Source organism: Loa loa, assembly GCF_000183805.2.
Source record: "Loa loa unplaced genomic scaffold supercont3.168, whole genome shotgun sequence".
Classification (NCBI taxonomy): domain Eukaryota; kingdom Metazoa; phylum Nematoda; class Chromadorea; order Rhabditida; family Onchocercidae; genus Loa; species Loa loa.
The window spans coordinates 73,346-87,115 of record NW_018108348.1 but is presented as its reverse complement, the minus strand read 5'-3'; the positions used below and the strand labels follow the sequence as shown (position 1 = coordinate 87,115).

General features: G+C 30.8%; 2 protein-coding genes across 2 annotated transcripts in view; one reads left to right on the top strand and one right to left on the bottom strand.

Moving 5' to 3' along the window:
* Positions 1-1,466: 1,466 nt before the first annotated feature.
* Positions 1,467-8,703, top strand: LOAG_07891 (hypothetical protein; the record flags this gene model as incomplete). The annotated part of the gene is made up of 15 exons (XM_003143423.2): positions 1,467-1,642; positions 1,998-2,111; positions 2,566-2,727; positions 2,848-2,991; positions 3,400-3,567; positions 3,674-3,775; positions 4,127-4,295; positions 4,462-4,571; positions 4,734-4,899; positions 5,759-5,972; positions 6,449-6,581; positions 7,053-7,175; positions 7,708-7,851; positions 8,236-8,343; positions 8,545-8,703. Exons 1-15 carry the CDS (start codon positions 1,493-1,495, stop codon positions 8,701-8,703), a joined length of 2,166 nt encoding a protein of 721 aa, XP_003143471.1. The 5' UTR covers positions 1,467-1,492.
* A 447-nt stretch (positions 8,704-9,150) lies between these two features.
* Positions 9,151-13,770, bottom strand: part of LOAG_17993 (carboxypeptidase A1) — a gene marked incomplete at its 5' end in the record, with an annotated part of 6,279 nt that continues 1,659 nt past the window's right edge. Inside the window, 8 exons of the mRNA XM_020450663.1 lie at positions 9,151-9,346; positions 10,687-10,812; positions 11,057-11,146; positions 11,372-11,456; positions 11,649-11,787; positions 12,320-12,392; positions 12,670-12,784; positions 13,162-13,386. Coding sequence (XP_020305634.1) covers positions 9,186-9,346; positions 10,687-10,812; positions 11,057-11,146; positions 11,372-11,456; positions 11,649-11,787; positions 12,320-12,392; positions 12,670-12,784; positions 13,162-13,386 — 1,014 coding nt within the window. The 3' untranslated portion in view covers positions 9,151-9,185. The remainder of the gene's footprint in view (positions 9,347-10,686; positions 10,813-11,056; positions 11,147-11,371; positions 11,457-11,648; positions 11,788-12,319; positions 12,393-12,669; positions 12,785-13,161; positions 13,387-13,770) is intronic.

The following is a 13,770-nucleotide window of genomic DNA, read 5'->3' as shown; positions in this document are numbered from 1 at the left end:
ATTCACTACTAGAAAGAAAAGGTTTTGACATCCTTAACTTTTTCCTAAATCATAAACTTGACAATACAGCTTATCATGATCAATACTTTCAGGATGATCATTTACTACGGCTTTCATAACTAAAACTAATTCGTTTGCTTACAAAAGGAAACGGTTTTTCTGATAATAGTATGGTGGAGCAAACCAGATACGGTGTGATGCAAGTTTTCGAAATCTCAAATCATCCCGCTGAGTGGACCTATTTTAATTGCTATCTCATTTGTATATCACATAATTCAAACTCTGAAGAGAAGGAAATCACAGGATATTAAAAAGAACGAAGTTGAGAGAAAAAAAAAGAACTGAATTTCACAACATTCGTCAATATCAAAGATAATAATGGTTTTTAGACCGATATAGGTAAAAAAAAAAAAACCCTTAAAATTCATTGTTATGCTCGCACGAAATCAGTAGGCACATGAATCGACGGAATTAAAGCCGAAAAGAGCCGCAGGAAATATATATATATATATATTCATAGCCTGGATTGACATGCTACATACTGATGGATGACACTCCTGCTACACTCATTTCTTATGATGGCAGGAAAATGATAATGACCTTAACAGCGATAAGCTGATGATAATGGAACGACAAATCTAGCAATACTTAAGCAATGATAAATCGATGATAGCGAAATAAATTGATACAGTCAGTGCTGATAAAGGCTGAGATGTGATTTCATGGGTCAAAAGTGCAGAGAAAATTGGGATGAATCTTGAATTGAGTAAATATAAGCAGAAATGAAAAAAAATTCAATTTCAACATCAGAAAATTAAATTTAAAAATGATATTTTATGTTTTCACATATACGAATGGTACCAAAAAAGAAAAAAAAAAAGAAAAAACAAGAAAACTGTCCGACCGATCTCCCGACAATGCAATAACTGGAAGAAGCAGTATGTTCAGAGATTTCGAGGTCCGTTAATTTGATGAATCTGTAGTGAAAACTTTCGGGATCAACGGCACTCTTAATTGGTTACTGTTGCTAGCACTGTTGTAACATACGGTTTTAGATGGTTTTACGTGTTTTTATGCGTAGTACATGACATCGGTTTTCCCATTTTCTTCTAAAATTCTATGTTTTTCTAGCTTCTCGATCAGCGTATTGATTTTTCCTGGTTATTTTCCGTTTTTCTGATTATTTGTAGGTCGATTTAGTAATTGTGATATTATTATTTTATTGGTCATAAGGGTATTGTACTACAAGTTTACTTTCCTAGTTACCGTACCGTTTAATTTGCAGATTAGACCCACTTATTGTTTGCAGATTATTTTTCTGTCCACTTCAGTGGATATCTTATTGTTACTCATTGATTGTTACTTGCTCAACTTGTGGTTCCGACGTACTTATTAGCAACTTATAGGATAGTAACCAGTTATTCGTCACTTATTAGATGCGTTCTTTTAGCCCCAATTACTTGAACAGTTTCAGGATTATAAGGAAGAAATAATGGATAATGAAAAGAAAGGAAACGGAGACAGGAATGACCCGTTGGATATTAGTTCGATAAATTTCAGTAGTGAAGCATACTTGAGTGATTTATTCCGGAAGAAGAATTTGGATGAATTGGTTCAAGTAGAAGAAGATATGGTCCATAATGTTAGTTACTTGAGATTCTAATTTATGATAAAAAATGCTCGAGATTTTTAGGATCTATGTTTTATTTTTTAAAAAAAATTCAATTTTTGGATTCTTTAGAAAGTTTGCTCTATTTTTCCGAATGTTTTATTCCTTTAAAAAGTTTTATTCCATCTCTTTTTTTTTTGAAGAATGTTGTACTGTTTCAACAAACTAATTGTGTGGCTTTCTGGTTCTTTTTTTTTTAATTTTCAATTTTCTGGTAAGATATGTTGCATAGTGCTAGTTGTTTCCAATTTTGATTAGAAAGGAAAGACAACTTAAACAAAATTTTCATTCATTTTTTCCAAATTTTGTATTTACGAATAATTCTTAGGTTAGACGGCTTGATTCCGAAATGCAACAACTTGTATACGAAAATTACAACAAATTTCTTACAGCAACAAGTACGGTGAAGAAAATGCAAAATGATTTTATGGAAATGGGCCAAGTGAGTTAAACTTGGGATTGCGTTTATTTTTTTGTTGTCTAAATACTTTTCAATTAGCTTACTCATAAATTCAGGTTCAATTCATAAATTGTTTAATATGGATTTTACGTTCCAATTGAAAAGTTGTAATTCTCTAATTTCTCATTCAGTGAAAGTTTAAATCTTTGTTAATTACACAATAGAAATGGAAAAAGCAAGAATTAGGAGTTGGAGGTATAAACTAATAGCAGGATATTATTATTAGATCATATTTTTAAACCAGTAGTTTTGGATAAGACTTGGGAAGTCGGTGAAATCAAAGAGTTAGTTTGTACTGTGCTTTATACGGATATGTAGTATGTATAGTCGGAATTTCTTTTTTCTTTTTTTCTTTTTTTTTGCACGAAGAAAGCTTTCTCTTTATCCGTTTCTTTAATTTATTGTTTACATTTGTTCATTTGTAAGTTTTCTTTAGAAAATGGAGAGTTTGTCGAAACGAATGAGCAAAATAGCGGCACTATCGAAGAATCTTTCTACAGCATTTAGCAAACATCGGACAAATGTATCACAGCTCTCTGATGCTAATAAGAAAGTGAAAGGCTTACAGTTTTTGCTATGCTTGCCACAAAAGTTACAAGTGAGTGAATTGTGGAAGTTTACTCTCAATTTTTTTATGTCGTCGAATGTTTAAAGCAAACTCATGAGGAACATGATTATAGTTACTTTTTTTCTACTTCTCTCTTCCTTCTATTTCTAGGCCTTGGTCGAACAGAAGAATTATGAGGAAGCAGTGAAAATTTATTTAAGGGTACGATCATCTCTTTTGCTTTGCAAAGACATAGCTTCAATTTCTGATATATATGATGAAACAATTGCTATAATGGCGACAGTTCAAGACCAGGTTGATCGTACTTTATTTATAATTTACGACTCTGCATTTTGTGGAAATTTTTTAGTTTAGAAATATTGATATTTATCCATGACAGTAATACAAATTGATATTAAGGGAGTTAAGTTGTGTGTCGAAATTAGCAAAAAGCAAAAATTTTGTCGAACTAGCAAAAATTTTGTTTTTGAATTTGCGGGTTAGATAAGGTTAGGTTAAACTGGTTTTGCAAGAAAATTAGAGAGTATCAAGTGATATCTGATGTATCTGAAAAATCTGATGTTTTCAGTCATTTTTTCGGGAATTTAAATTGTCCTTTCAATTTTAGAACATTAATGAAATTTTGTGACTCACCCTATCGTTTACATCATTTTAATTTACCTTACGCATTGTCTCGCACTCTTTTTATAATTTATTTTTCAGCTGAAACAAATCATCTGTGGCTGTCTCATTTCATCTGATGAACTTTCGGAAGCCATAACTTTACTCCTCAAGTTAGGTGTAGAGCCGTCGATTGTTTACAACGATTTTCTAGCCAGTTGCAAGCGTAATTTAAGTGATCAACTTACAGTAATGCGAGCACAGAGACAGGTTCACGTGAAATCTAATCTTAACTTAGTTCACCGGTGTTAAATATAGCACGTTCTTTTTCGGATCTTAAAGTTTTGTGAGATTTCTATTTAGATAATCGTTTTAGGGCACAGCAGATGTCCTGGAATTCGTGGATAATTGTTGCAGCTCCTTCCTAACAGATCTGTCACTGGTTACAACAATAAATCTGCGTTTTTTCCCCAACCAGGTTGAAATATTTGTTTTAAATCCTTGTTTTCTTCGTGCTATTTATTGTTGTTCGATCTCAATTTATACAGATCTTGTGCATTTCATCTCGAAAGAAAAAAAAAATTGCAACATATGATTTCTGCATAAAAACTAACAGAAATATTCTTTTTCGTAAAAGCCATCGTTAATCATGCCATCCAACAAAATGGTTAAATCATAAATGTTTTTCGGAAAAGTTGCTATATACCTGCATTTGACGTAGCAAGATTTTATAAATTTTGAGGAAACTTTTCATTTTAAAAATTTTCTTCAATTTTGATGAAGAAAATTAATACTTCAATGGATTCGATCAAACTACTTACTTCTCCAGGCAATTGCGGGTGACGCAATTGAATTGATGGATTTGCTAATGAATCAGTTTGAAGAAGTTGTCAGGATGCGTTTTTTGGAAGAAACAGATGCTGCAGAGTGCGCTATTGTTGTACGGGCGCTTGATCGTTTTTACCGTCGTATGTCATCGTGCAACCAGCTTATACGTGGTTAATTGTCTCACATTTCTAATTTTTCGGAATCTATGATACTGCTTAAGTCTAGCAGGTCTTTATCCGTATATCAATGAAAAATAATGTGTTGGTAGTATTCTAGCTTTTGTAATAGATGTCTGATTTTTGCATTCATGTACTTTGTCTCATAAACCTTTTCTAGGCGTGGATTATTTACCATTATGCATTTCCATGTTAAATATCGTCTCAAGGCACGAAATAGAACTTGCACATGGTCAAGTCGTGGAACGTGTTGGTTCTTCTTTGCGGCAGGTTTAGTTCCATCTTTTTTCTCAAGAATGGAAACATTGTTTCGAATGTTTGCTTACTAATTTACTATTTCATAAATACTGTTTTGATTCATGGCGCTTTTCAAATAAAAAGAAAGCATTTCTGCATTAATATTATCTGTGGCATGAGAGGAGAACATTTTAGATTCAAAAAGAACTAACTGTACCGGGAACATCTTTTTCGGATACATCAATGTTAAACGACATAATTTCACGACTGGAACATTCCCTTCTTGTTGAGATAAAAACTGCCCTTGCATCTTTGCTTCTTTTCACCGCTTCTGATATGACATTTTCATCACTTGATCAAGGTAACATTTCCTTTATGTTTTTGACTGCAAATCAATGCATTTCTTCAATTCTGAGAAAAATTTTTCCAACTCCTTGCAACTGCTAACAATTTAATCAGAAAATTGATTAAACTGATAATAGACATGTCATGCTGTCATGTTACCAGCAAACGATACGCTGTATTTAATATTCAAATAGTTACATCAATCCTCAGTTCTCTATATTTGTGACCCTCAATTCTCTATTAAATATTTAAATAAAATTAGTAGTAATCTTGAGTATCTGCTGAGTAATAATGATTGATTATAAGTACTGCTGTTTAACCGAACTCTTAACAATCTATTATTAGTTTAGTTTTTGTTATATCCAGTTACATATTTAGTTTCTGATTGTGATTTTTTATCATGTTCAAGAGTAGTTGGATTTTTTATGATCAGTTTTGTAACTGGTCTTCAAAACAGGTTGTAAATCAAAATATCAAGCTCAAGCTACTTCAGTATAAAAACATATCCCGCTAAATGTAAATCCCAAATGATATCCTACAGGGGTTTGGTTCTATATAGAACTCGTGAAATTTTGGAAAACTTTATCAGTTTTAATTATATTCAAAGAAATATGTGTTTGAAAGGCTAATTAAAACATTTGCCACACCGTGTCTTTCTTTCACTTCTGGCATATTCTCGTTCCTGTATTTCACTGAATTTCCACTTCTGAAATGAGATTAATCGTTCTCTTTGACCATTTTATCGATTCCGTATCCTGATTATGCTTTTCTTCAAAATTTCTTTGTTATCGATCAAGTGTGAGTATCAGGTTTCATTCTGCAGTTTTATTAATCAAGTTTCATTAATTGTCAATGATTCCTACTTTTATTTTCAGCTCAGTTTTCACTTGGTTTTGGTATCGATGTTCACGAATTATTGGTTGTAAAATCTCTAGATGAAATAGCGCAATTAGGTCTAAAATGCTGTGATGTTATGAATCAAAGGACGCCATCATTGCCCGTTGTTTACATCGTTCTAGCACAATTTTTCATCAATATTGATAATCATTCAGTGGTTTATATCATGAATTTATGCGAGGAACAATTCAGGTTCAATGAATTTCATTTCATTTAGTTTTTACTTATTTCCCTTTCCAAGTCGTCTTTTCCCTTCTTTTTTTTCTCGTGATTAAAATACCATTGGACAAAGAAATTTAAGTAATTCATTATTCAATTGATTCGCTACGTTTTACACATTCATTTGAAGTTTTGCATGTATTTCGTACTAATTCAGATTCCACGGTTTTCTTTTTTCTTAATGATGTACTTAGATTACAATGCAAAATAAACAAACTTTTTACCTTAAAATATATGATTTTTCATCCAGTGATAGTTTTCGCCTATAATTACTGTAACCACTTTTCCTCGTTCTATCCTTTTTTGAACATATTAAACATCCGAGAAGAATCTTCTGATTTTAACTTTTAAGCCCATTTCCTTTCAGTAAGCTTCTTATAGTTTGATTTCCGGTAGGTTTTTCTTATTTAGTGACAAAAAGAAAGAAATGAAAAGAAACTGATTTCTAGATTGGTAGCAGAGCGAGAAAAAGGCGAAAAGTCGCGATTGAGTTCGGTTGAGAATGTCAGAGTTCGTTTACGTACAACTGCTTATGAACTTCTGAAATACTGTGTCTACCTTCAGGGGATTAATACTTCTGAGGTATGTTGGGAATCTAAAAATATTGTGTGCTACATCAAGTTTGAGTCGTTGAAGAAATATGAAAACGCATAGATTTAGCTATACTTCTTTTAAAGGCCTTCTGATTTGGCGAGTTTTCCTTTTAAAGTTTACTTTATTTGGTTCCGTTTTCTGGATATTGTTTTTCTGTGCATTTCCAAGAACGAAAAAAAAGCTTTCGATTTCATGTGGTTGAATTCCATTCTGTAGATCTAGAAGCACTTTCTTTGATGGTACTTACTTATGTCCATCAAATCCAAATATCATGTTTGTGATTTTAGACGTAAGTGACATTATTGGAGAAAGTATTTTTAACGTGCTCATTTCATGATATTTATATGGGTCAGATTACTGGCGATTGCCACTTTGTATTTTTCTTTTTTCTTCCTACATGAAAGATTAGAACCCACATTGCTGTGATTTTATGCTCTTCAAAATTTCTTTCTTTTTAAGGTTCTAATACGTAGTATTGAATGTCGGGATTGGTTAAGTTGTGCCGAACCAACAGCAGTTCGATCAGCTGTGAAGCGTTTTATCGATGATTTAGCTTCCATCAATTCAGCTATTAAGCCTTTTGTAAATCTTCTGTATCTTTTGCATTTTATAAAATACTTGTATAAGCATCTCACTGAGATGTGAGAAATTGTCAAACCATGAATAATGTTGAAATGTGACGTGACCGGTTCTCGAAGTTTTCATCGAGTCGAGATTTACGAGTCGAGAAAATAACGTTGGATGTTATGAAATGAGCACTGTGGTAAATGGCTCATCCGGAATGTGGTATTGATGTTGTTACCGATAAACTGTGAGGCGAGATGATGGAGCGGTTTTGATTGTTGCCTTGGTTTTAGGATGATAATCAATTAGGAGAGCATGATTTGTACTTTTTGTTTTCCGGTTTAAATTTTTTTCTATTTGCTGTGTTTTGATTCCTTTCAAATTCCGTGGAATTAATCGTTATGTCTGCTAATTTGCAGAAATTTTGTCAGAAGTCTAAACAAATTTCGGATAAATTGTAATAAATACAAACTTCATTGGTCTATTATGCGATTACAGTAATTGTTGAATCAGTTCCGATAATTCAATAAATTTCAAAATTTTCTCCTAGATGGATGAAGGTACTCGTAAAGAACGATTGTTAGAAGGCGGTTCATCACGTTCACATTCAAGGCGAACATTCGATACATGTTCAATCAGTTCAACGCTGGATAAGTTATGGTCCGAAAGGATAGATTTTTGTACAAATGTGGAAGTAAGCATTTTAATATTGTGATTTTCTTCCCTTGAATTTCATGAAAATTAGGAAAGCTACGCATATAGATGAGGAAAACACGATGAAAGTGAGGAAGGCAAAAATTGAATTTTGAAAAAGTTAGTAGGAAGTTAAGTTTTAAAAGGAAACGTGAAAACTCATGGTACGAATCTGAAATCGATTAAAGTATCATATCTGATTTCGAAGAATTCGATCCCCGTACGTTGATTCCTGAGGTATCTCAGTCTTATACACTAGCTGTTTTTGCGAAACATTACTGTATATTATCAAGAAATAATTTCCAGCTTAGCACTGTCTAGAATTTTCGTGAGGTTGCTGCTTTTTTTTCAAGTAGTTGCAACTTTCAAACACTTTATATTTTAGTTCAATCGAATGTCGATCTTGACAGCCATTGTTAATATTGCTTTGAAATCTTTTCTCGAGTGTGTCCGACTACAAACTTTTTCCCGATTTGGTTTGCAACAAATTCAGGTTTTATTAACTTTCCGAAAACTCGCCTCTTTATTCCTTGTTGTGAAGCATAATTAGTATGAAAATATTTTTGCACTTGTATTTTTAATGTTGGATAATTTAGGATGACCGCATAGTACCACAGAAAAATAATTTTGAATTTGGATCACTCTTTAAATTCAAAGATTTTACATTTAAAATTGAAATTTGAACAATTAACAGGTGGACTGTTGCTTTTTACGACAAAATTTATGGCGCTATTTGTCGGATGAACAAATTGCGCTTTCGCTAACCGATGAAATTGTTTCATCAGCAGTACATCGTTCAGTAGATCCAAAATTGATGGAACCCCTTACTGTTAAAGACTTGTGTGATCGTTAATATTTAATATTATCAATGAAAGGAAAGCTCGAAAATTGGTTAATCCAATTCCTTTATTAAGGTATTCTTTAATTGACCTTCCGTTGTTGAAACTTTTAAATCAAATCACATATTGTATAAAATTCTGTAACCTATAGTTTGGTGTGCAGAGGTCTAATTGCGGAATTAGATCTACTCTATAAGTGTAACTTTATGTGTGTCACTCTGATTATTTCCAACCTTTTAAAGAATTATTTGGAGGATATTAGTTTAATTTAGAATATGAAAAACGATCATTTTATAAAATTATTTCGTTTTAATGTTGATTTATTAATTGTGATAATTTTTGATGGTATACAGTAACATAATGATAATTTTGATGATGTCTTAAGAAATTACTTCAGTTTTTCACTCCATTTCATTTTACACTATTCCGTCTTACCAAAAGCACAATTATTTATTTTAATACTGGGAAGAGCTCATTAACCCAATTTAGTTGTTTATCAGCAGTGACCACATGAATAGGCGCATTGCTCTCGCATGAAAATTGGTACCGTTTGACAGATTGATTCTTTTTCTCGGACCCATCGTTTACATGCATGACGTAAATCATAACATGAGCCAGTACTGCCATTTCCAAAGCGATATTGCTGCCTTATAGTACCTAAAAAAGCAAGAACTTTTTTCAACAGAATTTAAAAAATAAAAAAAACTGGCAAAATGCAGAAAAAAAGGAAAGCAAAAGTTGAATTGAAAGTTATGCTAAGTAGCACTGAATAACTAAATAGAGAGAAACTTATCTACGCTTATCATTTGCTATAGGAGAGGATATAATTATGTGTAATAAAAGAAAGAAATATGTAGAAAAATTAGGTCATAGGTAGTTAGTATTAAAATAAGAAACAACAATGATAAAAATGAAATATTTCTGATAAAAACTTTATTTTTAGTCGATTACTGCAAAATTTCCTTTCATTTTTGAATAATTCGTTTCATTTTCTTTTTTTCCTGCGCTTCTCAAGCAAAGTTTGTTAAAGTAAATCTCATCACCCAAAAAAATTTCCCTTCCCATTTTATTTTTTTAAATGAAATTCAAAGGCTTCTAGCGAAATGCGAACAAAGGAGAGGCAAGGCAAAAGTTGAATTAAAAGTTAAGCTAAATATTGATGTTGAGCGAGAAATTTCATTTACACTTATTTTTGCTTATTTATGCTTATCATTTATCATAGGAAAGGATGTAATTATGCATCTTTTTCTTTCGGATAGCTTCGAGAAGAGGAGCAAACGAATGCAATGTATCGAACAATATTGCGCATGTTGTTTGGAAAACATTTTGGTTTTTTTTTTTTTTTTCTTGATAAAAACGATGTTAAATGTAGCACAATAAATGGCTGCAACATCAAAACAGGTAAATAATATTCGAAATATAATAGAATTAATTCATAAAAAAGAAATACAAAATAAAACTAATAGTGCTATAATTTGTTTATACTTTTGTAATCTTTTTTTTCTTTACAATTCATAATAAAATTTTTAATTCTTTCGATTAATTTTAATGTGTTGAATAAGTGAAAATGATAAAAATGTTTTTATGTATTAAGTGATAAGAATGAAAAGAAAAAGAAATGTAAGGTTTAGGTACAGTTGATTTTGAAGTAATTCATAGCTTTACCTGTAGTATCCTTTATAATAATTAATGATGGAGGTAGTAATTTTTCTTTTTAAAGAGGTCAACTGATATTTATGAAATGATTAAATTCAACTTTCATTCTTCCTTTTCTCTTTCGCTTTCCTTTTTCTCAGAAGGACACTCTTCAAGACTTTATGCAGGATTTTTTTTTTTTCATTTTCCTTCAAAACGAAATAAATTTTTTATCTAGGACTTTCAAATTCAGAAAATGATAATGCATAATCAAACATAAAACACTATCATGTATATAATCAATCATTTCATTATCCATGTCTAACATAATAATGGGGGATTTCAGGTAAGTTTTTTAGTACCATTAATTCTGGCATTTTTTCGATATGCTCGTTCGATTACCGCATCAGCAACTACCCGTATACCAGCCCAAGTTTCAGTTGCTGTTGGTATCAGTTGTCGTTCATCCAGAATAAATCCATCCCAATCTTTAAAATGAAATCTTATCAGTGATAATTCTTAGAAAATTTCCCTGTTACTCTTACCAATCGATATGTAAGGAATACACATTGCTTCCACTACTTATCACATAGTCCGTAATAGGCTAATTTAATATAAAGTGATGAAATGTCGAATAATTAATTGTTTAACAATTATAGTAATACTAAATAGTTAGTAAAATATTATGTGATCAATGATATGATATTGATAGTTAGTAAAGCCAAGACATACTTTTTTCATCGGGTCGTAATTCCAACAAGTATACATATTTTATGCCTGCTGTTTGTTTCGCCCAATCTTCGGAACCACCAGATGCCGGATCTAATTATACATATGTTTGTGTATATGGATTTATTTTTTAGGCAATAAAATGTTGATAATTTTATTGTTCTTAAATAAAAGAGTTGAAAATTTCACTTTTATAATCATAATACTGGTTAATTAACAAAGTTTTAAAGTTATTTCAAAAGTGATGAAATGAAGATAGAAGTGATAAATTTTATTAGAAATGAAAGTATCCTGAGGAAGAGGAAGAGATAAACTAACATAATGTATCAGCACCACTACCAACAACATATTTTGTACCATAAAGTTTACTAAGCGCATTTGTTGCATTCTTGCCAACTTCATACTTCAATAACAAAATTATTAGGTAATATATTATTAAAATATCACTGACCGTGTTGGGAAAATGAAGGTGAAGTTCTTGTCTCCTCTCCTTTTTTCTTTTTTTTTGAAAGTATCTTTTGCTATTAATTAATACAACCTAACAAATTTGTTTGTTTGCATGGAATTCGAAAATTTAAAAATTAGCAAGGCTAACCAAATCCTGTATATCACCAGGATACGTATCCTTACGATGACCATATGGATGAATCCAAAGTTGTGAATAAGTATGCAACGTTATAAAAGCATCAATACGACCACGGTAACGATTTGACGTTACAGCATCACGTACTGCCCTTAAAGATAATATTTGGCTATCATTAATTAATCACTGATAAATATTCGTAAACGATAATCAAAATGAGATTGAAAAATGATAATGGGAGGGAGTAGCGGAAATTTCATATATATACAGGAGAAACAGGTGTAAATGAAGGTGAAATTAAATTGATGGAAAGAAATTTTTGAATTAAATTTTTCCTTTCGAATTTCTTAAAAAGATAAATTGTGACAGATGATTATTATAAATGATTTCATATGGCAATTTAAAATTTGGTGCATTAACACTTCATTTTATTTTCGTTTTTTGCAACTTGAAACAATAATAAAACAAAGGTTTGTAAAATAGTTGTTTAAATGCAAACATATATGCTATAAAAAAAAAGTCAATGAGTTAAAATTTGTGGGACAGAAAAAAAACAATTTTAAATATCAATGAAAGCATTTCGACATCAAATTTTAATCATTTAAAGAACGTTTAAGTTAATTCAACGATAATATAAAAGAAAAGATAAAAGATGAACGCACTGATAAAAATAATAAGCAAACCTTGCTTCTGGTTCACTGAAAGGTTCCTTGCCTTGATAAATTTCGGCGCATGGATCATCGCTTGAACCGCTTTCTAGAATTTGTAAAATTTAAAATTTAAATTTTGCAATGAATAGATTTCAATTTCAACTGCAAGGACGTCATAATGTTATTATTTTAATGGCAATATGTTTTCTTCACGCATTACATGAAATAAATTAATTAACAAAGAAAATTGATGTGGCATTTTAAAATTTAAAATTTAAGATGGAATTTCACAACCATTAAATTCCTTCAGAACCTTCATCTTTCAAGAAGAAATCATTAAGACAAATATTTTAAATTCTAGAAATTTTGAAAACTTGATTTACCTTTGAAATGAAAGTCGAAATTTCGATTTAAATCGACACCACGACAACAACGATTACGTCCCCACGGATCCTTCGCACACAGAACTGACGAACGATTTTTACGCCATAATCGAATCTGAAACAAAGAGTCTTTTCATATTTCAATGTTTTACGCAATTGCGATTCGTTCACTTTCTATGCACGTGAAACAAACGTACGTAGCATCAGCAGTAATCAAGTAATCTATCCGTCATTATGCATGCGATTTCCTATATTTGAAGAACATATATGTTTGACATATAAAATACGATGCGATGTTATATGTTGGATCATTTTGTCATGAAATGACTGCTATCGTTTTTCATGTTATTCAAATTGATTGAAGCAATGAAGAGTCGAATTGAATTCATTTCATCTATTTAATTGATTTTATATGACATAAATTAACAAACAAACTGTCAACAAAAAAAAAGTCGAATTATTATTTATTCACATTTTAAGATTGTTACTAACATTTGGATCAGTTGAGGATCGTGTAAATTCATATCCATCCGGATTTAGGCATGGTACTATGACCCAGGTCAATTCATCAACATATTTCGTAATTTGTTTATTATATCCATATTTTGATGTTAACTGATGAATGAAATATAAGGCTGTATGTGGTGCAGCCCATTCACGTGCATGAATACCTCCATCAATCCAGAATACTCGTTTGGATTGATTATTTCCACCAATCTGAACTTCTTCATTTCATTCAATCTTTATTTTAATTATTGATGCTAGATTGGTTTAAATTTTGTCCAAATTACTAATAATTTGTGAGACTGAAAAAAAAATTTAAAAAGAAAATTATCACTGTTATCATTGCTATCATTATCATCATTGTTATCACTATTACTATTATTATTAGTTATTAATTATCATTACTATCAATTGTTGTTGTTATCACTACCAATTGTTATTATTATTATTATTATTAATTATTGTTATTATTAATGACAATAATTATTATCATTACTCTTAATTACTGTTATTACCGTTATTATTATTATTATTATTATTATTATTATTATTATTATTATTTATTATTATTATTATTATTATTATTATTATCATTAC